The sequence below is a fragment of the Lontra canadensis genome, unplaced genomic scaffold (genome assembly GCF_010015895.1).
Source record: "Lontra canadensis isolate GAN:19392208 unplaced genomic scaffold, GSC_riverotter_1.0 scaffold116, whole genome shotgun sequence".
NCBI classification, from domain to species: domain Eukaryota; kingdom Metazoa; phylum Chordata; class Mammalia; order Carnivora; family Mustelidae; genus Lontra; species Lontra canadensis.
Genome location: NW_022631110.1, coordinates 5,728,934 through 5,754,645, shown reverse-complemented (window position 1 = coordinate 5,754,645; position 25,712 = coordinate 5,728,934). Strand labels below are relative to the sequence as shown.

The following is a 25,712-nucleotide window of genomic DNA, read 5'->3' as shown; positions in this document are numbered from 1 at the left end:
GGGAAAACTGGACATCCACATGCAGAAGAATGAAACTGGACCATTTCCTTACACCATACACAAAAATAGACTCAAAATGGATGAAAGACCTCAAAGTGAGACAGGAATCCATCAAAAATCCTTGAGGACAACACAGGCAGCAACCTCTTCTATCTCAGCTGTAGCAACTTCTTCCTAGAAACATCGCCAAAGGCAAGGGAAGCGAGGACAAAAACGAACTATTGGGACTTCAGCAAGATCAAAAGCTTTTGCACAGCAAGGCAAACAGTCAACAAAACTAAAAGACAACTGAGAGAATGGGAGAAGATATTTGTAAATGACTTATCATATAAAGGGCTAGTATCCAAAGTCCATAAAGAACTTATCAAACTCAACACCCAAAGAACAAATAAATAAGTCAAGAAACGGGCAGAAGACATGAACAGACATTTCTGCAAACAAGACATCCAAATGGCCAATAGATACATAAAAAAGTGCTCCATATCACTCGCCATCAGGGAAATACAAATCAAAACCACAGTGAGATACCACCTCACACCAATCAGAATGGCTAAAATTAACAAGTCAGGAAACGACAGATGTTGGCGAGGATGCAGAGAAAGGGAACCCTCCTATACTGTTGGTGGGAATGCAAGCTGGTGCAGCCACTCTGGAAAACAGTATGGAGGTTCCTCAAAAAGTTGAAAATAGAGCTACCCTACGACCCAGTAATCGCACTACTGGGTATTTACCCTAAAAATACAAATGTAGCGATCCGAAGGGGCACATACACCTGAATGTTTATAGCAGCAGTGTGTACAATAGCCAAACTACGGAAAGAACCTAGATGTCCATCACCAGGTGAATGGATAAAGAAGGTGTGGTATATATATTCAATGAAATACTATGCACCTATCAAAAAAAATCCTTCCATTTGCAACAGTGTGGATGGAACTAGAGAGTATTGTGCTAACCAAAATAAGTCTATCAGAGAAAGACAATTATCATATGCTATCTCTAATATGAGGAATTTGAGAGGCAGGGCAGGGGGCTGTGGGGGTTAGGAAGGGAAAAAATGAAAGATGGGACCAGGGAATAGGACAAACCATAAGAAACTCTTAATCCCAGGAAACAAACTGACTGTCCTGGGGGGTGGGAGGGGAAGGATGGGGTGGCTGGGTGATGGACACTGGGGAGGGCGTGTGCTATGATGAATACTGTAACTTGTGTAAGACGATTAAGATGTAAGATGATTCACAGATCTGTACCTCTGAAATAATACATTATATGTTAATAAAATAAAATAAATTTTAAAAAATAAAAGTTGACTTATAGCAGAAGAGGGTAATATACTCTTAACAGCTGTTATACTTCTACGACTTGATCATCAATATATCACTAACATTTGATGGTTTGACAAAGGACAGAACTGGGAGGAAAAAATTAGTGATTCCATAAAGTTTTCATTATTAGTCAGAGAAGCTGTGGAAGTGGGGCGCCTGGGTAGCTCAGTTGGTTGAGCATTTGCCTTTGGCTCAGGTCATGATCCCGGAGTCTCAGGATCAAGACCCACATCAGTCTCCCTGCTCAGCAAGGTGTCTGATTCTCCCTCTGCCTCTGGCCCTCCCCTCACTCCTGCTCTCTTTCACTCATTCTCTCGAATAAAGTTTTTAAAAATCTTAAAAGGAAAAAGTAACTATGGAAGCAAAAAATAGAATGGGATCAAGATACAAAACAATTTTAAGAAATGTATTGAATCCTTGCCAAGCTGTGTCATTGATGGATCTTTCAGTATTATTCCTCTGTCTGGGGAATGAGGAGGTGTGGGGAAGAGCAGAGCTCAGAAAGTCTTTGTAGCTTGCTCCCCACTGGAATTTAAGGACCCCACACATGCTCAGAGTAGATATTTGAGGACCAGGTCAGAGATGACTTAAACTCACCCACCAGCTTCCTGAAAGGCTGACAGAATTGGTTTGTTCATGATTTACACTATGCAAATCTGGGAGGAAGGAATATTCTAGATCCCAATGTTTAACAGAATTTTTATCCTCTTATTTCACTACGGTAGGATGAGTCTCTCTCCCCGGAAAGACATCCTAAAAGGCTGACCTTGGACTGAATAAACAGAAGGAACAAATCCTCACTATACCTTCAAAATGTGCTCGTTGGACACCTTGTCGTCAGGGGACACATACAACCGGATGAACACAGAATTGCTGTATTGACCACGAAACGTTGCAAGGGTATGCAAGAGACTGAACTTCCTCTCTGACCAAATACCTTCGGGACCAATGTTAGATTCGAGCACAGGCCAGCGGAAAGGGGAATGTCGCAGGATGTGTAGCAATGGTTTGGCATCTGCTTTTTCGATCGCTTCTGAAAGGGAGCAAATACAAAGAAAGAGTTAGAATTGCAGACTGGATCACAAAACCAGAATGCAAGTGCATCTTCTCAAAAGAAAATTCCCCATAAGACCCCAACTTCACATTTCACCTGTTAGAGAGAGATGCAGTGGACTGAGCAGGACCACAGAGACAGAACTACCTATGGCTCACACTTCAATGTGACTGCCTGAACCAGGTATTCTTGCCAGGAGAGCGGACTACAGAAGCTGCTAGATATTCTGGACAAGAAAAGATGGGCTTTTTACAGCCCAATGAGTGATATTAGGCTGAGCATACCCTGCAAGATGTAGGAACAATCCTAAGTAAAGGAAACCATTCAGTAAAACCAACCACTCCCAAATACACTTGAATTAATGCTTCCAGACTCCTTGGCCGTCTATTATCACACTCTTCTAGCTCACCAAATAATACCCCAAATTCTAAACAAGGTAACACACTTCCCACAGGCACTGGCTTCTCTTCCTACAGTGGTCTTGAGGAAGCACACCAGATAAAATGGCAAGTGTTAACCTTAACTCCAATCAGACCCAAGATGCCAAGACAGGCCCAAGACACGCACCTAAGATGTCTGTTAGGCTGATGGAGAAGCAGAAGGAGCCTGGCCCACCTGGGAATCGGGATTTTCCTAGGCCTGGGTAAGCTTCTGTGGGATATAGCAACACTCCCAAATGCCCTCTCTCCCAGGCTCCTTCTCACACCAGACAGGGCCTCTGGATTCTCATTTCTGCACCACATATGGTGGGGTTTGCCCTCCTGACCCTACCCAAGTTTCTCATGGAGGAACTGCTACGTAAGGAATCCAAGCCAAAGAAATAAAATTATTTTCTTGTTTTCTCTATCAAGCCAGCAACAGAACATTAAGACAGGGAGAGTCAAGATTCAGTCTTTGAGAATTGTTCCTTTTCTCAAACAACACTTTTAAACATTAATCGAAATCTCAGTAGTTCTCGTTTTCCTTAAAGAACATCTTTAAACATTAATAGACTCTCTGAATGATAGGGTGTTAAATATTTCAGTTATTTTCTTTATTACTCACTCTCATTCATGCAAGATGAATAAAGGATTTTGGCTTTCTGTATGGCTTCGGTGTCCCGCCTTCTACTGATAGATTTCTCCAAAAGGGCTGGGAAGGTTAAGAAAGGATTCATTAGTATCCACCCACACAAGGTGCAACTTAGAGGTCATTCCATAACCACAGTCCCGGCCTCCGGAAAATTAAATGTAAAGACAGACAACCCTGGAAAAGACACATCTATAAAAGATATACAGACAGCAGGACCGAGTCCAAGTTGCTTGAGGTTCAAAAAAAAAAAAAATTTAACCTTCTCTTTTCCCAGGTTCTCTTAATTCAGAGAAACCTGAAGTTCAATTTCCGACTCAGACTGGACCTGCTGCAGGGGTTAATGTTTTCGCCACCTACATAAAAAGAAACAGAATTCATTTATTCAAGAACCAAAAATAACTGAATTCTGTTCTTTGTTTCTGCACGGAGTAATATTCTCAAAGGACGCAATTTCATCAGGGTCGGGTTTCTTAAGATTTCCTCACCGCCCAGCCTCTCCAGGAGGTCACCTGGAAGAAATTGCCCATTACAAGTTTTATTCGATGTTGCATAAACATGCTGTGGACATGGGAGAAGTTGTTTAGACAGGAAATGGAGAGGCGAGATTGGAAAGCCTACCCAAATTGCCTGAAAACTTGTCCATTTCCCCATGCGGAGTCCTGGCCGTTGAAATGAGGTCGTGTGTATAAAATGGCTGTCAGCGTAGACATGAGCCCACCCAGAAAATGATGTGCACTTTATAACATCACTGATGCTCTTGTTTGAAGGTGGAAACTGGCAGCTGTCATAATTAAGGGGAGAAGGAGGGAAAGGCAAGACTCAGTAAAAACTGCTCCCCCTCCTCGCCAAAACACACCTTCGATGTACCGGCGAGTACTCATTTACCTACATGGAGTTAAGATGAAGCATGTAGGAAGCATCCCCGAGCAGTACCGTGGCACAGCTGTGGCAGCCTGCTGCTGTCAAGGCATTTGGACTTTATTTCTGAAACAACCCAGCTGCCTCCCAATGACGGCACAACAGATGCCCCCATAGTACTCTGAAGAGCTTCAAGATACAACGGAGAGTGCTGATCCAATTAATAATTACATATTCCCTGAAGAGGAATCTCCACTTCTAAACTAGAAGTTCTACCTTTCAAAACAAAAAAAAAGGCAATCCAGAGCTCCTGTCCAGTTTTTTATCCACACTTGTACATCAAACAAGTCCAACGAACTCCACAGATTCAAATAAAATAAATTGAGTTGGATGTGGGTGTTTTCAATTGTTTTGACTTGTTTGGTGTTTCTTTCTTATGTATTATCACAGCAATAAAAGCAGGATAACTAGCCCCAAGGATCGAGAAGGACGATTGTTTTCTTTTTTTAATGAACACAAAGCTCTAAAACCACACTCACATACATTTCTATTCAAATCAGATCAGGTGCCTTTCCACTGTATTACTTCCACAGTTGTTGGACTGTTGGGGAGACACATTTGGAAGTAAATAATCCAAATTCCACTTAGGGATGTGATGTTCTTCTGATGCTATAAACACTCCACAGATTGTAAACAACAATGCCCTGAGGACCCAAACAAGCCTTGGGAGCGAAAGAACTCAAAGTAGTACATATGTACCTGAGTGTGCACCCAAGGCATTCTGTGTATGACAAGAAGGTAAAAAGAGGACATGCAATGCTAAGTAGGGCATTCCCAAAACCCTAACTGCGCACAAACATCAATAATTTGTTAAGGCACATCCCAGGGATACCGTGGGTTCAGTTTCAGATTACTACAAAAAAGTACATATTGCAATAAAGCGAGTCAAATTAATTTTCTGGCTTCCCAGTGCATATAAAAGTCATGTTTACACTGTAACAGCAGATGATTAAATGTGCAATAGCACCGTGTCTAAAAAATAATGTAATACCTTAATTTTAAAAAATACTTCATTGCTACAAAATGCTAACCATCATCTGAGTTTTCTACTCGTTACATTCTTTTTCGCTGGTAGAAGGTTTTGCCTAGATGTGGATGGCTGCTGACTGATCAGACTGGAGCTTGCTGAAGGTTGGGGTGGCTGTGGTAATTTCTTAAAATAAGACAACAGTGAAGTTTGCCACATAGATTGGCACTTCCTCTCACAAACTATTTCTCTGTAGCATGAGATGCTGCTTGATGGCATTTTATCCACAGAACAACTTCTTTCAAAACTAGAGTCAAGACGCTCCCTGGTGGTCTAGTGGTTAGGATTTGGCACTCTCTCAAAACTAGAGTCAATCCTCTAAAATCCTGCCACCACATTATTAACTAAGTTTATGTAATTTTCTAAATCCTTGGTTGTCATTTCAGACCTTCACAGTGTCTTTGCCAGGAGTAGATTCCATCTCAAGAAGCCACTTTCTCAGGGCGCATGGGTGGCACAGTCAGTTAAGCATCTGACTCTTGGTTTCAGCTCAGGACATGATCTCAGTGTCGGGAGATCGAGCCCCACATTGGGCTCTACCTTCAGCAGGGAGTCTGCTTGAGATTTTTCCTCCCTCTCCCTCACCCCCTCCCACTCATGCTCTTTCTCTCTCAAATCAATTAATTAATTTTTTAAAAAGACAAAACCGCTTTCTCTGTTCATCTGTAAGAAAAAAACTCCCCATCCATTCAAGTTTGATCATGACATGACGGCAATTCAGTCACACCTTCAGTTTCCACTTCTGGTTCTAGTTCTCTTGCTATTTCCACCACATCTGAAATTACTTCCTCCCCTGAAGTCTTGAACCCCTCAAAGGCATTCATGAGGGATGGAATCAGCTTCTTCCAGACTCCTGTGAGTGTTGGTATCTTGACTTGTTCACAAGGATCACACATGTTCTTAATGTCATCTAGAACAGTGAATCCTTTCCAGGAGGTTTTCTATTTGCTGTCCCCAGAGCCCTCACAGAAAGCACTACCTGTGGCAGCTATAGCCTTGTGAAACCTATTTCTTAAATAATAAAACTTGAAAGTGAAAATGACGCCTTGATCCACGGGCTACAGAGTGGATGTTGTGTTAGCAGGCATGAAGGCAACATGAATCTCACTGCCCATTTCCATCAGAGCCCTGGGTGACCAGGTACACTGCCATTGAGCAGTCCTACATTTTTTCTGAGCTACCAGAACTCAATAGTGCGCTTAAAATACTCACTAAACTACGTGTGAACAGATGTGCTGTCATCCAGCCTCTGCTGTTCATTGAGAGCACAAGAGGGTAGACTGAGCATAACCCTTGAGGGCTATGAATGGTCAGAATGGTCAGTAAGTACTGGCTTCAACTTAAAGTCACCGGGGCTGCCTCAGCCCCCTAATAACAAGAGAGCCTGTCCTTTGAAGCCTTGAAGCCAGGCACTGGCTTCCCCTCTCTAGCTATTAAAGTCCGACATGGCTTCTTCCTCTAAATAAGGCTGTTCCATCTACACTGAAAATGCGTTGTGTAGCGTGTAGTCATCTTTGTGAATCATCTCAGCTAGATCTTCTGGAGAACTTGGATGCCTGGGTAACTGGGTAACACTGCTTGACCTTATATCATGCATCCACTTCTGCCAGTTTCCAACTTTGCTCCTGCAGCTTCCTCACCTTTCTCAGCCTCCACATAATCCAAGAGAGTTAGGGCCTTGCTCTGCATTAGGCTCTGACCTATGGGGATGTATACGACGGCTGGCTTGTCTTCTGCCCAGACCACTGCAACTTCCTCCAGATCAGGAAGAAGTCCGTTTTGCTCTCTTATCATTCGTGTGTTCACTGGAGGAGCACTTTTAATTTCCTTCAACAATGTTTCCTTTGCATTCACAACTTGGCGACCATTTGGTGCGAGTCCGAGCTTTCAACATTATCTTCCTCACTAGGCTTAATCATTTCTAGCTTTGATTTAAAGAGATGTGTGAATCTTCATTTCACTTGAACACTTACAGGCCACTGTAGGGTTATTAATTGGCCTGATTTCAACATTGTTGCGTCTCAGAACAGGGAGGCCTGAGGAGAGGGAGCAAAATGGGCAAAGAGCCAGTTGGAAGAGCAGCCAGAACGCACACAACATTTATCAATTAAGTCTGACATCTTCCATGGTTCATGAGGCCCCAAAACAATTACAATGATAACATCAAAGCTCACTGATCACAGATCACCATAACAAATATAAGAGTAATGAACAGGTTTGAAATATTCTAAGAATTACCAAAACATGACACGGAGACATAATGTGAGCAAACGCTATTGGAGAAAATGGAGCCACATAGATCTGCTCGATGCAGGGTCACCATAAACCATTACTTTGTAAAAAATGCAGTACCTGCCACCCCCAAGAAAGGGAAGGTCCATAAAGTGAGGTAACCCCTGTCTGTGTCAAAATTCTGTTTTCTGTACCAGAAAATGGCTTTTAAAACAAATTCAGCTATCCCAGGTTACTTGTCAAACCCTTTCCCTTATCCTCTCCTCCTCGTGCCCAAGCAGGCAGGAGAGCATTGATATGCAGACAGCGATGTGGCAATCAGCTGGCGGCATCCATTTTATGTATCTCTGTATTTGAATTAGTGGTAAGAGGAATAAAGCCTGGAGAGTAATTAATGAGCACAAAACAAAGGCTGCCTATCAAAGGCAATTACTCGGGTTATTAAAATGTCCCTAAAGCGCTGAGAAGGGCTCCTGGGTCACCCACACAAGGGCATTCCCATCATCATCTGTGTTGTTTCTTGGACAATTTCTCAATCTTCACCCTCTTCCAGGTATTCTTAACCATGTTACAACAGAAAAGGAAAACTCCGGTTCATAAAAACGTATCATGCAACAAACCTGAGACTATAAAGCTGGTTTCAAAGTGCTTCTGATCATCAAATTCGAACAGAACACAAAAATACTATGTATCTTTTTCTCATTAATCTTAATCAAATAAAATCATCGAATTCTTTAATATAATCCAAGTTCCCCATTTTTTCTGTGTATGGTTAGTGTATTTTGTGTCCCATTTAAGAAACCTTTGCCTGTCCCAATCATAATCTATGTTTTTTACAGAATCCTTATTGTTTCACATTTAGATCTACAGCCTACATAGAATTAGCTTCTGCCCATGGCGTGACAGTCATGCCTTTGTAACACAACCCTGGCTTCATAGGGTACACCTAGAAGGAGAATTTTAATGAAGAAGGTATTTTTGGTCATTGGGTCCCAAGTACTGTGACATGAAAAGTAATCTCGGTACATAAAACTGGCATCAACAATGACTAGTCTCCATTAAATTGAGTAGTCTGTGGGGCAGGGGCTGGGTCACATTCATCTTAAGCACCCACGGCCTACTGCTTGGTATGGTTGGTGCTCAGTCCACAATTGCAGAGCTGAATTCCTGAAAAGGTTAAGTCTAAGAGTTTTTCATCCAACAGAAAAGGAACTGTAAGAAGTTGCATTTCTTTTATTATTGCTTGTTATAATCAGCAATGTCCCGATTACACAAACATCCATAATCTCCTTTTCTCACATCCTAGTCTCTGTATCATATGATGAAATCTGCGACTTCATTCATTGGTTTTCATGAACACCAGGTTTTAGGATTCCTAGGTTTCATCTTACCAGTGGTCTCAGTTCAACATCTACTTCCTGGTCTTCCATTTGGGGGTAAATACTTAGTTGGCATTCAACTTCCTTTAAGCTCAGAAGCTAAGACAGGACCACCAATCCTTCTCATTCATTTCACTTCTCCTGCTGAGACAGGGCATTTAGTGGGGGCTCTGGAACAGGAGAAGAGCATTCCAAAGAAAGGCCAGACTCCTGAAGACTCGGAAGTCCCCTAGTAAGTCAAGAGCTCACAACAGTCAAACGCAGCTCAGGCCAGTCATTTGAAGTTTCTACTGTATTTAGGACCTTTTCACCTAAAACCATTTTCAAAAATTTCACATGCACAAATGAGGCCAATGAGCAAACACCTCCCAAGAATCTCGGGGCTGAGCTGATGCCATTGGAAGCACATGGCTCCAGAGCACAGAAACTCTATCAAAACATGCTCCTTTGTGTTCTCTCTCACCACCCCGAAACCCTGCTATGTGCCTGGGCTATAGGGAATCCTCCCGCTACCTACTAGGAGGCCGAGGGATGCTGAAGCTGGGGACCTGATATGCTTAATGCAAACAGCAACTGCATCCTAAAACCTTCCTGTCACATGTCATCAATGTGAATTCTCGACCTCAGGGTAGATTATGCCAACACTTCTCCCTTAGAAGGAAGGCGGGGAGAGTATCTTCTAAGTCTAGTTAAAAGGAAAAAAAAAAACAGAAAAAAATCAAAACACTGACAAGTCGAATCCCCATTCTAAGGGAAGTTACGTCCCCCACACCTATGTAACAAGCACAATGTTCTCTAGAAATTATGTACATATATATTTTTTTAAAACAATTTTATTTATTTATTTATTTCACAGAGAGAAAGACCGCGAGAGAGGGAACACAAGCAGGTCAGAAGGAGAGGGAGAAGCAGACTCCGCACGGAGCATGGAGCCCAATGCAGGGCTCGATCCCAGGACCCTGGAATCATGACCTGAGCCAAAGGCAGACGCCTAACGACTGAGCCACCCAGGCACCCATAGAATTTTTATATATATATATATGGCCTATCTTATCATGGCCTGGTTTCTCCTTTGGTGGTACTTAAAAACCACCTTCGGATGGTCCATGGCAGACTGTCACCTCTAATCTTACTATTTTTAGTCCTTGGTGATTTTCCAGGCTACAGACTTCAATTTGGTTTCCAGGCTCCTCAGTTTATTTACCATACCAAAAAATTTCATTTTTCTAACTCACGCTGCACGGGTATTAAACTCTTAGGCAGCTGGACCTGGAGACTCTAAATCAGCTTGCAAAGCCCGTTGTTATTCTCATTAAAAAATAAAATTCAAGTTAACTAAGTCACGGTCTGTGGATCCCATAGCCCTCATGTTTTCGCACAACTGGTGCACTCAACTCTGCCCAGAGCTGGGCAAGCACAGCATCACTGGAGTCTTTCTGACACACAGAAAAGACAGGACAAACTGCTATTTCTCATTCTTCTGGGAAACTCCCACCTCCATACAGGGAGAGACACTGTCAGAATCCTTTTCTTTGTTCATTTTTTATGATCATCTTATAAATGATCATTGTTGGCTGGCATCAGCTTCAGAAAAGGGGGCAGAGATTATTTTAGGGGCACTAAAAACCTCTATCTCATCGATCTAAATCATGGGTTACTAAATAACATAAAAATACCCCCCATTTAACACAAAAGACCTCTTTGCCCATAATGAAATCAATTTTATAAAACTGCCAGACACTACAAAAGTCTAATAGAAGGTAACTCTTTTATTATGCTCACTTGCAAGCGAATTTATAAGGATTACACTTATCAGGGCTACACTTCAAAATAATTTAAACTAAATTTTCATATTACTCTTTGACAGCATAGAATTGCAATGAATCTACCAATATGATATTTTTAAAAGATTTTATTTATTTATTTGACAGATAGAGATCACAAGCAGGCAGAGAGGCAGGCAGAGAGAGAGGAGGAAGGAAGCAGGCTCCCCGCCGAGCAGAGAGCCCGATGCGGGGCTCAATCCCAGGACCCTGAGACCATGACCTGAGGTGAAGGCAGAGGCTTATCCCACTGGGCCACCCAGGTACCCCCCAATATGATATTTTAACTCATAAAAATAGCTTTCCTAGTTAGATAATTTGGATCTTAGCAGATAATTCAATGGAAGGCCTGTGGTGAATTTAAAGTCACTAAAATCCATCTTCATTTTTTTTCCTAGAGTAAAAACCCTAATTATTTATTTTGTCCTACCTATTTCTACCATCTTAATGTTATAAAGGAAAGACCATGTGTGGTTATATTCCCCCTGCAGGGGTCCTTCCTCAGTAGTCCTGAACATCCAAAGACCCAAAGGTGATAGCATTCCTTTATTAAACATCTGCTCTATACCAGGTGTATGGTACATGACCTCAATTAGTCCCCCACAAAGCCCGGTCATGCTATTATGACCAGGGAGACTCACTCCTGAGGAACCTAGCCAGGGATGGGAGGCCATGGTGAGGTTAGGGCAGAACATAGTTAGCTGGTCCCGAAGGCTTTTCTTCATGTTATGTCTAGTCTAAACCAGTGGTGTCCAAACTTGAACAGGCATAAGAATCATAAAACACCAAGTTCTGGGTCTTGCCCCAGAGTATCTAACTCCGTGTGGGTCTAGGGTGTGACCCAGAAATTTGCATTTCTAACAAATTCCCAGCTAATGCCAACACTATAGGTAGAGAGAACACACTCTGAGAACCAACAGCAGTCGCCAGCACTCCTTTACCTCCCCCAACTTTAAACGAGGTATAGTTGACAATTATCTCCAGTTCTCCTCGATGCCTGTGATCCCAGAACATCACCAGCCCAGATTTCCTCCTCCCCCATTCCCCGTCCAACTCAAGGTCAAGGTTGATTGCTGATTTCCCCACTCCACAGCTTCGTTTTAATTAAATGTCAACATTCTTCAAGGAAAGCACTACTTTGTTTTGCTCTGGAGAGCTCTCATCATACTGGCCCGTTTAAGTCTAAGTTCGTTCCTCAGTTCTGCAAAGTCCAACTTTAAAAAGTTCCTTTCTCAAAGGTGAAATGCGATAGGGGTTTAAGGCGAGGGTTGATTCACTGAGGAGCCAAAACAAACAAAACAAAAAAACAAAAAACTACACAATGCCAGGAATACTTCCAAAGTGAAAAAAAATACAGGACAGCTATTTTCAACTCCAGCTTATACCACGCCCCACGGCAAAGAAGAGTGGGATAAATATTGCATCCCTCAAATCCTAAAAAATCTGAGCTCTAGACTTCACAATTCCTCCCTCATCTGTGAAAGCGGCATCAAAACACTGTAAACATAGGTTTAAAAACCCACTTCCCAACTAACCCCTGTTTTCACTCCCACCTTCCATGAGGAGGTAAGAGTAGCAGTGGTTCTATTCCTGGCTGTTCAAACTACACTGTGTGGTCAAGGAAGGCTGTCCTTTAAAAAAAAAAAAAAAGAAGAAGAAGATGAAGATGAAGAAGAAGAAGACGACGAAGAAGACGAAGATGAAGACGAAGAAGAAGAAGAAGAAGAAGACGACGACGACGACTTTATGCATTTGAGAGAGAGAGGAGGAGGAACAGAGGAAGAGAGAAAAGTAGACTCTTCACTTAGCTCAGAGCCCGTCGCAGGGCTCGACCCCACGACCCTGAGACTGTGACCTGAGCTGAATTGGACTCTTAACTGAGCCACCCAGGCTATCCTTTTTAACTGGGGTTTCTAACAGTGAGGGATTAGGAACTGGGATCTCTTCCTTCCCTTCTTTATCCCAAAGAGGGGAAGCAACAGCACCTTCAGCGTAAGTCAAAGCAGTGAAAGGGCCGGCAGGGAGACAGCAAACTTCCCTGCCCGCCGCCTGCTGCCTGGGCTTCCCCAGCAGACTCTGGGGAACAGGACGTGCTTGGAGAAGTACGTTCCTCAGGTCAAAGAAACCGGGGGCTACAGAAAAGAAACAATGACCCTTTATGCTGCCCTGAGGAGAACACAGAGAAAAGAATATCCAGTAACGTTTGGGGTTTTCTGTAACAAGGAAGACCAACTCTACCTTCATCTGGATCCCAAGCTAGAAAACAGAACAGCATGGCAGGGCCTTGTGAACAGGTCTCCATACACCAAATCGCCTCTCCAAGCCATTCTCTACACGTGGCCAATGTGCTCTGGCAAAACCCATCATGCCCCTCAGTGTGACATTTACAAATGGGCTCCCAGTGCCTGAGGACAGAGGAGAAAATCTTTACACAGCCTATAAGGCCTGAAGGCTCTGGCCCCTCCTTTCTCTTCAGTCTTGTCTTTTGTCCCTTTTCCCTTCTGACTCTGAGTTCCAATCACACTGGGCTTCTTGGGTTTCCTCAAAGGCACCAGCTAGACAAAGCCTCTGCTCCTGCAGCTCTTTCCGCCTGGGTTAAAATTGGAGACATTTGAAATGTTAGACCCATAATCTGTGGGGGACAAATTATATGGCTGGATTGGTTTGGGCAAGTCACATAATTTCCTTGACCTTCACTTCCTCGGATGTAGGGCAAAGACAGAAATAAACAATGATGGCCAAGAGCACCAAATTAGAGTGAGGAACCAGAGAGAAAACAAATGATAGGCCAAAGGAATAAAATTAGTAACAAGAAATGTTTGGGCCTTGGGGAAATGAACTTAAGAATTCAGAGCAGACAGCAGGTAGCAGTTGCTCCATTTGGAACGTAACTGAAATGACCACTGGAGGAAGCAGACCTGTGAGCATACCGGCATATACTTGTGTGTGTTTCCGAAATGTTGGTTCCCACACTGATCTCAGCTATTGACGAAAATAAAATCCCCTGCTCATTTTCTAAATTAAAAGGTCCATCCATGTTTTAAAAATACCTCTCATTGTATAAATATGAACACCAGTGAGCCGTTCCAAACAAACATTTCTTATTTGTGACAAGCTATTCTCCAACCAGCATAGAATTAATTTTCCTGTTATGCGTGGTGCCTTTTTACACAGAATGTTCTCTTGACACTTTAAAGCAAATAGTCCATCATTACTAATTCATTAAGCATTCAAAGAGATGCTATTAATCACAATGAACTAATGTGGTATTAATGGGTAGGTTATTAATCTGCAATTACATGCAGATTTCCTAATAAATTCAAGTTGCCCAAGTTTTTTGAGGAGGAAGGCAAGGGAAAACAAAATGAACAAATCTTTCAGAAAACAAATTAAGGGGAAGAAATAGCTCTCCCTGAATCATAAAACATTAGACACAGACTTCCTGTTTTCTTTTTATCCTAAGAAATCTTTGTTTTTACCCAACTTGACATTTGTAAGTCACAGATTTTCATCAGAATCATACTGTGAATGGAGGAAAAACAAAACCACTCATGCCCCCAGGAGAAATGAGTTTCCTCAGTGACATACTGGGTGCTCAGTTGTAGTAATGCCTGGCCACTCATCACATGGTCCCTAGACCCTCAGTGTGGGCATCACCTGAGAGCCTGTCAGATGCAGACCCTTGGGTCCCTTCTCAGACCCACTGAATCAGAATCTTCACTTTAATAAGATTCCCAGGTGATTCATGTACATGTTCAAGGATGGAAAGAACAGCATTACAGTCTGGCTTTGTAGCTACACATTAGAGGCGGAGAAGGAAGTGGGGGAGTTTGCTTATACACCAGTGCACATGAAAACCTAGAATACAGAGGAGGGAACATCATGCAAATCTCACGGAGTATTGTTTAAAGCACATAAACAGGGGCACCTGGGTGGCTCGGTGGGTTAAGCCTCTGCCTTCCGCTCAGGTCATGATTTCAGGGTGCTGGGATCGAGCCCTGCATCGGGCTCTCTGCTCAGCGGGGAGTCTGCTTCCCCCTCTCTCTCTGCCTGTCTCTCTGCCTACTTGTGATCTCTGTCTGTCAAATAAATAAATTAAATCTTTAAAAAAAATAAAGCACATAAACAAGGTGGATGGGACTCAGCAGTTGGGGAGCCTGCATTAGCAGAAATACAATTTACATAGCATAATTCATCTGTTCTAAGAAGCACATTCCTTTCCACATCTTCACATCTCTGAAACTGGAATCCATCTGAAAACTGTCAGCTGGGCACAGTCACTGCCCACCCATGTGGGAACGTGATCGAGCAGTTCCCATAGTAGGCCCTGGAAATGAGTTGGCTGCATGGCCAGTAAACTGTCACTTAAAAGGTCTTCAGAAAGATTTCAATACGATTTGGGCATGAAATGAAAACTTATTGCATCTCCAAAGAGGAAATCAGGGAGCACTTTTTTAAGAAATGCTGAATCATGGCCGCTATGGACAGAAAGAAGACAACGTCTTGTGAGAAAACAAAAGCGCTGATGACTTGAAATCAAAAGAACTGGGAAGAAGTTTTAGAACGACTCGAACCAATCTCTCCTGCTTGCATGTCATGCAAAAGAGTCCTAGGATAAAAAGTAATGTCTGCAAGAACTCTTTCAATGAACATAAAGTAAAAATGCCAGGGGAAAAGGCGGCCTGGGGAAGGAGCACCGTCTTTGTTGGCCAACATGAAGTAGTGGCACCTCTTCCAGATGACGGTATTTCTAATTCAATGAACAAGGTATTGATTTAGTTAAGGCTATGAAAGACTCGGCCATGGGTGCGAGTTCTCCTGCTTACTTTTAAGTCAAATGAACATAACGAGTTTGCATACAACTAGAGCGCTGTCCTCCCAGAAGACCCAGCATTTTTCCCTCTGAAAAATAATCAGTGTGTCCAGAGATGGAAGGCTGTTTGGAATTTAAATAAAAGAAGGCAATGTAAAAATGTTTCCAAATGACTCCAAAAGCATTTGAAGGACACGTGAAGCTGTGGCGAGGGGAGACATTCTGAGTCCCGCATGGCGGGTGTCACAGGCACCTGGTGGCTTTGGCTGAGGGTGCAGGCAGGCACACGGGCCCTGGCAAGAGCAGGTCCTTGGACGTCCCACCACACCATGGGCTGTGCAGCCTTCAGACCTCAGCTGGAGCCACAATTGCCTGCTTTCCTCACCCAGCACTTCCCACATGTTCCCCACCAGACTCGTTTCATTCTGGCAATGACCTGAAGCTGGCAAACCCTAACTTCCTCTTTTCCACAGCTTAGAGTTTCCAGACAGACAGTGACACCTCAGACCTCAATTAAAATAATAGACCTTCAGGTCTTAATTTACTTGTACTGGTGTGTATCCAGACCAGCGTGCAGATCAAGTGGGGGGAGAGAACTCCCTTTTCTTTTCCTGCATTATTCTGGGACTTGGCCAAAAGGTTGGGAAATGTAAATTGAAAGAAATTAATGAATTCAGGCATTGCCTGACATTCTTTAATGTCGACTAGCAAAGCATATTGCCAGAGCAGTAGTTTCGAATGGGTCTCAGTTCAGAAAACTCAGAGAACTTTCTCCAACGGACAGTGCCTATAGTTCTTGACTCGGTTGGTTTGTATTTTCACCCTTGAGTAGGTTCTCAAATTTGGCCCCATGATAAAGTCACCTGGTGGGGGAGGAGTGGTTAAGAAATCCAGAAGGCCAGGCTCCATCCCAGACCAATTACATCCAAACCTCTAAGGCTGGGCCCTGGGCATCTGTACTCCCTCGTGAATTCAGCGTGCTGCCATCGGTGAGAAGCACTGGTCTAGAACGGCCCTGTCCACTGCAGTACTGGGAGTCACGTGGGGCTACCGAGTAACGGAAATGTGGCCCATCCACATGGAGAAGAGTTACAAGTATAAGAAGCATACCGATCCCAAGACTTAGGAAAGAAAGAATGTGAACTGCCTTGTGAATATGTTTTTATATTGATTACGTGAAATGGCAATTCTTTGGGTATGTTGGGTTAGACAGAATCATGGGATTTTACCTGTTTCCTTTTTCTTTTCCTAACATGGCTATTTAAAAATGGAAAAGTACATGTGACTTGCATTTTTGACTCACATAACATTTCTTCTGGACAACAGTGACTTTATAGGTTACTAGCTGTGTGAATATGAAATACTTAACCTCTCTAAGCCTCAGCTTTCTCAACTGCAAAATGGAACAGCGCCACCTTCTTAGCTCATCTTAGCGTCACCACCTTAGCTCTGGGTGGCTCAGAGTGTTAAAGCCTCTGCCTTCAGCTCAGGTCATGATCCCAGGGTCCCGGGATTGAGCCCTGCATGGGCTATCTGCTCAGCAGGGAGCCTGCTTCCCTTCCTCTCTCTCTGCCTGCCTCTCTGCCTACCTGTGATCTCTGTCTGTCAAATAAATAAATAAAATCTTAAGAAAAAACGTTTAAAAAAAATAAAGCAGGTTATCCCTACACAGTGCCAGGCTTGCTAGGCCCTTCTCCGTGTGTATTCCTAGGAATTTTTTTTTAATCATTAAAAGTTCACTACACAGTAAGGAGTAGAGATCCTGGGGGAGAAATGGGGATTTTGCCACATCTTAAAGATGCTCAACCCATTCCACAGTGTCAAGTTGCAGTTGAAATATTCCCAGAGTTGAAAGTGAGAGTACAGCTGAGGCCATCTCATCAGGGAGATTGGAAATGCAACGGTGGAATTTTCAACTCCGTTTGGCCACGTATTTTTATGTGCGAGCAACTTATTCAGTTTTCTGGTGCCTAAGTTTTGCCACTGACCAATTAGGAGTACAGTAAAGGTAAGTGACTGGCTCATTTCTCTGGATATGCAGGTTTCACGGTCCAGGAGATCTGAGTCATCTGCTTCTGCTGTGAAAGCGGGATGAGCCTTGGAAGCTCCTGCCAAAATCCCACATTCTCAGCTCCGTTATCATTCCAGCCTGTGGCAACCAAGAGCAAGAACACGTGGGGACCCAGAGGAGCTCCTGGAATCATGACCACAGCTCACGTGGGCACACCTCGGGACTGTTACAACCAAAACCAGCTAGGATTTGTCTTCCCTTTCCAAACAGTCACCATCTTTCAGGAAGTGGCTTTTCAAAAATATACAACCCTTCTGAACAACTGCCAAGCAAAATACACTTATATGCACCAACCATGCAAAACGGGGCCTGGGTGTGGGCAAGCTGAGTATTCCTGTGTCTGTCTCAGGATGCCCATATCCTGTGTCATCAGTCAGGCCAAAGAACTTACATTTAGTCCAAAGAACCTAAATTTAGTCAACACTCTTCTAAAGTAAAAAGTTGTACCAACAGTCCCTGTCTTCAAGGATCAGATGACAAGCAAGCTCTTTCATGCAACACATATTGTGTACCTGTGAAAGAAGACTCTACTTTGCGTTACTATCTTCAATCATTTGGCATTGCTTCTAAGTATTTGTAACTGTACCACAGTAAAAGCTGTATCGTCTCCAGCTGGGCACTGACTTTTAACTCTCTGCTCTCGTAAGAGGCTCGTGACAACACTCAGTCATTTCGTCTATAAATATATTTATCCCATGGCATAGGTAATCACATCAAGCCTACGCTGTAATCAGTTCAAGGTCTGGCACTGGCACAAATCTCCAAACACAGATCTCTGGTTTCATCTAATATCTTTATAAACGTACACAAACTGTTGGTAATGTGCTCATTACCCAGGGATTCAAGACTATGGACTGTTCAAAGACTTGGGCATTGGGTGGACCCATGGAGTCCTGTAATAGCCAACTCTGCTTGAAACACCTAGATTAGGATGCATCAAAAGACTGGAGTTCAGTGAAACTGCACCTTCTTGAGGCCTGCCCCAGCAACCTTCACACAGACAGGGGTTCTTCATCTTTTTTGCACCATACGTTTCCTGGGCAGGCTCTTAAAACCTAAGGCCCACTCTCAAACTAATGTTTACGAGTGCATAAGAAACACAGGTTTACAAGAGAAACCAATTATTCTGAAATACAGTTAATCAAACAGTTGTTTTACTGTTTGTCACCATAATATGTGTGCTACATCATTAAGTCATTAAATACAAAGATCTAGCATTGGGTCTAACCACTGCTGGGATTTTGAAGTGGGGACGTATGTAGATAATATTTCAAGACACTTGGAACGTTTATAACAAGACAGAAAAATAATGCTTTCCATTGCTAGCAGGGTCACAGCCCATAATACCAGGGTTTTGCCTACTTTCATAATTAAAGAAAATGCTAAAGTTCCATCCGAGGTTAGCAAAAATAAACGTGCATCTTTTCCCCTTCAAGTCCCTGGAATTCTATAGACAGCCCTCTTGAGTTAAGAATCCCAGAGGGAGACGTGAAAGAATGAGAGAAGAAAGGCAAACCAGTGTAAACAACAAAAAGTGGCATCTAGGATCTAGAACAGCCTAAGACGACACTTCTCCTCGTTTTCACCAATTCCCCTTTCCTCTTCTCTCTTTTCCTGCAGGAGGGATTTAAAACGCCTTTCCCCCAACCCATGTGTTGTCTAACAAACAGATTATCAAAACCTTCCAGGTTTGAGGTCATGACCAAGGTCTGCCAATAAAAGCTTGGAATACACACAAATGTCCTAACCTACTATTTCCACCTCCAGACTTGCCCCCTTTCGGGATCAGCTGCCTTATTTATGGGCATGGTGAGACTTTCAGAAAAAACTACATCCTACAGTCTTACTTTAATGATGCTGGTAAGGTTTTCTTATCAATTTGTAATTTTTATTTGGCTAGGCATCTAACATTTCTCAAGCATCTACTACATGCCAAGTGCTTTCAAAATGTTAATTTAATCCTCATGAAATTAACAATAACCGCAGATGTTATTTATTGAATTCTGTGTAGAAGACATTTGATGCACCTCATTGAATTAATCCAACAGTATCACCAGATAAGAAACTCAGCCTCAGAGGAAAGTGGTTTGCCAGCAGGCACAGAGCCAATAAGTGGCAGAAGCCCAACTGCTTTTCAGAGCCCAAATGTAAATGCTATCTTGGGAGTTTTCCTTTTCCTTACTGTATCTTACACAAGATCACACCCCCAGAGAGTCTTGGAGCCCCAGGAAGGGCTCTAGCCTGTCTCACTTCCATTCTCCTGTCCTGAAGAATAACTGATGATTATTCTTCCCCTTCCATCAGGGGCAAGCTCTGGCTGCATCTCGGGACTCTTCTGAAACAGCGTGCCGGACCCTCGGCACAGGTGGAAGGGGAAAAAGAAGAGAAGAGAAAGCCACCCCTCTCCACTGAGTCAGCCAGCCACCCCCACCACTGCCCCCAGCCACTCACGGAGGGCACAGTCTTTCTCTTCTCTTTAACAAGTGTTAGTAAGCACCAACTATGTGCCAGGCACGATGCTGGGTGCTGAGTCACAGTGAAGCCCAAAATGGCATGAAGAGGTAAGAAAAACAGCAGGCAAATATACATAAGCTAATTCGAATGGTTATAAGTGCCACAAAGAACACTAATAGAGTAACAGGATAGAAAGGGACTGGAGATGGGAGTAGAGAACTATTTTTACTAAAGGTGCTCTCTGCCCCTTCTCTGTTGCTCAACTCTATAAAGTAACATAAACTTGAACTGATTCAGATAGCTCACCTTTCCAATGGCCTATTTGGGGCTCTAGAACAGCACTGATAGAAACATTATCTGAGCCATGCAGGTCATTGTTCATTTCCTTATACATTTAAAAATTAGAAAAATGAAAGAGGTGAAGTTGTTTAGTAATATACTTTAACCAAATAGATCTTAAAATATTATCATTTCAATATGTAATTGAGGAAATAATTTCTTGGTGAGATATTTTACAATGTTTTTAAAAATGAAGTCTTTGAAATTTGGTGGTATTTTTTATTTATACCACATTTCAATTCCAGCTAGCCATACTTCAAGTACTCAAGAGCCCCAAGTGGGGGGCACCTGGATGGCATAGTCGGGTAAAGCATTGAACTCTTGGTTTTGGCTCAGGTCTGATCTCAGTGCTGTGAGATTGAGTCCCACTTCAGGCTCTGAGCTTAGCACAGAGTCTGCTTGAATTTTTCTCTCCCTCTCCCTCTGCCTCTGTCCCTCCTCACCACTTGCATGCTCTTTATCTCTCAAATAAATATATAAATCTTTAAAAAAAAAAAAAAGCCACAAGTGGCCAGTGACTACCATATTGAACAGTGCAGCTCTAGACTTCTGATTACAGTACTTACTGAAACATTTTGTGGTGCGCAGATTTTTAAGTTCCACATGGGTAATCTTAGGGGCCTTATTAAATCTCTGCACTTCTGTATCTTCCTATGTCTAATATGACGCCTCTTGCTAGATGTGAATGAGGAAGTATAAATTTTGGTTGCTATTGACAAGGATCTTAGGACCAAAGAGACTTAGAAACAAATTATGAGACAGTGAATGTCAAAGCACAGGGAAATCAAGAAATATGATCTTTAGGGGCGCCTGGGTGGCTCAGTGGATTAAGCCACTGCCTTCGGCTCAGGTCGTGGTCTCGGGGTCCTGGGATCGAGCCCCACATCTGCCTCAGCATCCCTGCTGAGCGGGGAGCCTGCTTCCCCCTCTCTCTCTGCTGACTCTCTGCCTACTTGTGATCTGTCAAATAAATAAATAAAATCTTAAAAAAAAAAAAAGAAATATGACCTTTAATGACATTCAGCTGCTGGATCAATCCTTACCTGAAGTCTGCATTATTACTAGACATTTTGGTTACATGGACCAGAAAATTTTCTCTATTTTTAAGACAGGTGGAATTGGGATTTCTGTTACTTGTGACTGAAAGCAACTAGTGCCAAGAAAAAAGTAAATGCCAAGTCAATAGTCTTGAATTCACAGATTAATTCAGTCAAAACACTATGCATTTCAATCTCTTTGAAGTGAATATATTTTCCCCAAATTAAAGAGCACACAACCCAGAATGAAACTAATGAATAGACGGTTCTTGTCAAGTGTACCCAACTTACTTGTAATATTAACCCCTATGAAAGAAGAGCTACATGAAAGCCACAGGGAGAAAGATCAGATCTTAAAATCAAATGCTTGGAGCAGAAAAGAGTTAAAAAGACAAGGACATGTACTGGGGGTAGAAAGGAAGACACAAGAAGAAAACCTAAAATTCTAACGATCAGAACTACGGGAACACAAGCTTTCTTTCACACATGATGGCTATTCTCATGGCCTCTTCACTTCCTTCAGCTATTTAGAAAAATACATTCTGGATCTACATATACATTTTTCAAAGAGGCTTCAGGGAGAAATTCATGTGTATATTTGAAGGGGGTGTTTCCTAACAAGAAACTGCTCAACTTTTTCAATCTGACAGTTTCTTTCCCTTTCCTTACACTCTACACACCCCCTCCCCATGCTCAAATGGTATTCCAAGATTAGGAAAAATGCAAACAACAACAAAATAGTTTTCAGGTAAAATCATTTCATTTCACATTCTGAATGTCTTCTAGGGGCACCTGGGTGGCTCAGTCAGTTAAGTGTCTGCCTTCTGCTCAGGTCATGATCCCAGGGTCCTGGGATCGAGCCCCATGTTGGGCTCCCTGCTCAGCGGGGAGCCTGCTTCTCCCTCTCCCTCTGCTGTTCCCTTTGCTTGTGCTGTCAAATAAATGAATAAAATCTTTTGAAAATAAATAAAGAAATGTCTTCTATAGAGGCCCAAATCTTCACACGGCACCTCTCTATGCATGTGGGACCTATGATGACACACATATAATTTGGCAATTTACTACTCCATGTGTGGCCACATGAAAAAGAGCCACCATGGTCACAAAAACAGGAATCTATTAATAGCAACCCCTCTACCCCCTATTTATACAGCAGATTCACTGAGATTTACTGGCACTGAGTTTCACCAAGAATAAAAGCCCACCCCAATGGCTGGCTGCTTCATAGCATTTCTCCACTGTGTCCCCATTTTTTTTTTTTCTAATCTGAGGTCTGTTTCAAAGAATTTAATGATGTCAAAGCTCAGTGTGGTATATCATACTATGTTCATGGTTTGAGGAAAATGACACAATTCACGGTCTTCAATCGTCTCAACTTCTTAATTATCAAATGACGTTATAAGATCTGAAGTTTTCAGCTTTCCACTATCTGCAAAAGACGATTTGGCTAGGATCATTATAGCAAAAACAAGATTGGGGGGGGGGGTTATTTAATTATGAGAACCATTTGAATCTTAGCCAACAGATATTTACAAATAATCCATCTATGAATCATAACCACCTTTCTTTGCTCATTAATGTATAGATCCTACTTCCTCTTACTGTTCCGCTGGTGCTATCTGTGCTTGAATATAATAATACACTGCATTTCTTTACAAAATATTGGCAAAGATTGCTACTCCATAATAGAGATGAGCTGGCCCTACCTTGAGTCATCTGTCTTCTGTTTGACACAAGTGTTCTATCTCACTTATTGCCTCATGTTTCATAAGTGCTCATTTGCAAAATTTTCATCTGCTCGTTCATAAGCAACACATGCTGTGTCATCTTCACGGTCACATGAAGACAAATTTGGGAGGTTTTGTAGGAAGGAAATTTTGAGACATTCAAACACATGACTATATTCGTCCTGCTTAAAAAAAAACTCACTTCTTGGAGAGAATAAGAAATAATTTTATCTTCCAACTAGGAATCTGAGTCTTATATGTCACTTAGAAAAAATTCAGGAAGCCAGGCTGCGGACTTCAATAGAGGGCAATTTTTCATCAGCCCGGTCTGTCAAATTCATTTTATTTCACAAATTGGACAGCCGTATCTGTGTGTTCTCTATCAGCCATAAGAAAATGGTATTCTTTTGATTGGTAGTATTGGGTTTTATTTTGGGATGTTCTCGCTTTTTATCAAGGGTGAGGAAAAATATCTAGACGGTATTCAGTATTTTTGAAAGCACATGATATTTACAAACGATAAGACCAGAATAAAACCTCAGGCATTTGGTAGACACTATTTCATGAGCCTCAGAACTAGCTGTGAGACAAACCAGAGGCAGAGACAACAAATATTTACTGAGGGCCTGCTGTGTGCCAGGAAAGTGTCATTTATAAGCGTCATCTCCTCTAGCCCCACAAGCCCTAAGAAATGGGTTCTCTTATCCCCTTTTGAAAGGTGAGAAAACTGAGCTAGGGAAAATGAGTGGCCAAAAGTGGCACAGAGGAGAAATGTAAGGAAACCAGGATTCAAATGTAGGTCTGTAGCTTCAACACTCATGCTCTGAGCGGCTAACAATGAGGAAAAAAAATCTGGAAATAATCTAAATGGCAACACGGGAATTGACTGAATCAGGTAGAGTGTATCCATACAAAGCAGTCATGGCAACGGATAGTAAAGATCTACTTTTATTGACACAAAAATATGTTACCATGTCAAATAAAAGATTATAAACACAGAATATATGATCCTTTTGACATATACATATAACTTCGTATGTATATTTGCATTTAAAAGCTTATCACTGGGGGCACCTGGGTGGCTCAGTGCGTTAAACCTCTGCCCTCGGCTCAGGTCATGATCTCAGGGTCCTGAGATCGAGCCCCGTGTCGGGCTCTCTGCTTAGTAGGGAGCCTTCTTCCCCCTCTCTCTCTCTCTCTCTGCCTGCCTCTCTGCCTACTTGTGATCTCCCTCTCTCTGTCAAATACATAAAATCTTAAAAAAAAAAAAAAAGGTTATCACTGGATGGCAGGACCAAATTAGGTTCTTTGTGACTTGTTTTTACTTTTTTTGTGTTTTTATTACTGAAGTTCTTTTTGCAAACTAGGAGTAACAGAATACAATAAAGAATACTTATTCAAAACAAAAAAAAAATATGTTTGGGGGCCAAGGGGAAATACTGGAGGCATCACCAACCAAGCTAGGCATAAAAAAATTATATCCATTGTTATTGCTACTGTTCAACACTATTCTGGAGGATCCAGCCAATACAATAAAAAAAAAGGATGAGACAAAACCTCTAGTTCTTAACTTTAAGATTACCTATCTAAAAAATTCTAAAGAAGCCACCAAAAAGCTATTATTTAATAAGACCATTCCATGGGTGCCTGGGTGGCTCAGTCAGTTAAGCACCTGCCTTTGGCTCAGGTCATGATCCCAGGGTCCTGGGATCCAGTCTCACATCAGGCTCCCTGCTCAATGGGGAGTCTGCTTCTCCCTCTCCCTCTGCCTGCTTGTGCTCTCTCCCTCTCACTTGCTCTCTCAAATAAACATAATCTTTAAAAAAAAAAATAAAGACAGTTCTAACGTGATCCAATATAGATATATCAAAGCTTTACAATGGGCACCAGGAGTTGGCAAACTTTTTCCTTATAGGTCACAGGGTCAATACTGTAGGCTTGTGGGCCATGTGGTCTCTGTAGCAACTTCCCATCTCTGCTGCTGTAACACAAATGCAGCCATCAACAATGCCTACCTGAATGGATGTAGAGTCTCCCAATGAAACCTTAGTTCCAAGAATAGGCAGTGAACTAGATTGGGCCCACAGGCCATACTTTGCTGACCCCTACTTTACACCACCAAACACCCCCCCCCAAAGAAAACCAGTTGATGGAGACGACTTACCATTTAAAGCAGCAAGAAAATATATAAAGACTTAGAAATAACTTTCTGAAGGGCGATTCAGCTGTACGTACACATCAAAAATTAAACTGTGACAACTCTTTCAATACAACAACTCCACTTCTGGAATACGCATGGATCTTTATGACAGTGTTATATAGAATAAGAAAATATATCTATTGACATTAACTGTGTCTATGAGAAAGACACCATTTTTAAAGTACATGACAGGGTAGTACGCCTAATTTTAGCTAGGTTTTTAAATAGATGGCTGTGCACATGAA

At 42.3% G+C, this 25,712-nt stretch overlaps 1 protein-coding gene across 1 annotated transcript in view; it reads right to left on the bottom strand.

The window, feature by feature from the left end:
* The window catches only part of PHEX (phosphate regulating endopeptidase homolog X-linked), a gene marked incomplete at its 3' end in the record, with an annotated part of 137,997 nt that overhangs the window by 96,789 nt on the left and 15,496 nt on the right, over positions 1-25,712 (bottom strand). Inside the window, exons 4-5 of the mRNA XM_032840842.1 lie at positions 3,421-3,507; positions 2,129-2,355 (exon numbers count right to left, since the gene is read on the bottom strand). Of these exons, the coding sequence (XP_032696733.1) occupies positions 2,129-2,355; positions 3,421-3,507 (314 nt within the window). The remainder of the gene's footprint in view (positions 1-2,128; positions 2,356-3,420; positions 3,508-25,712) is intronic.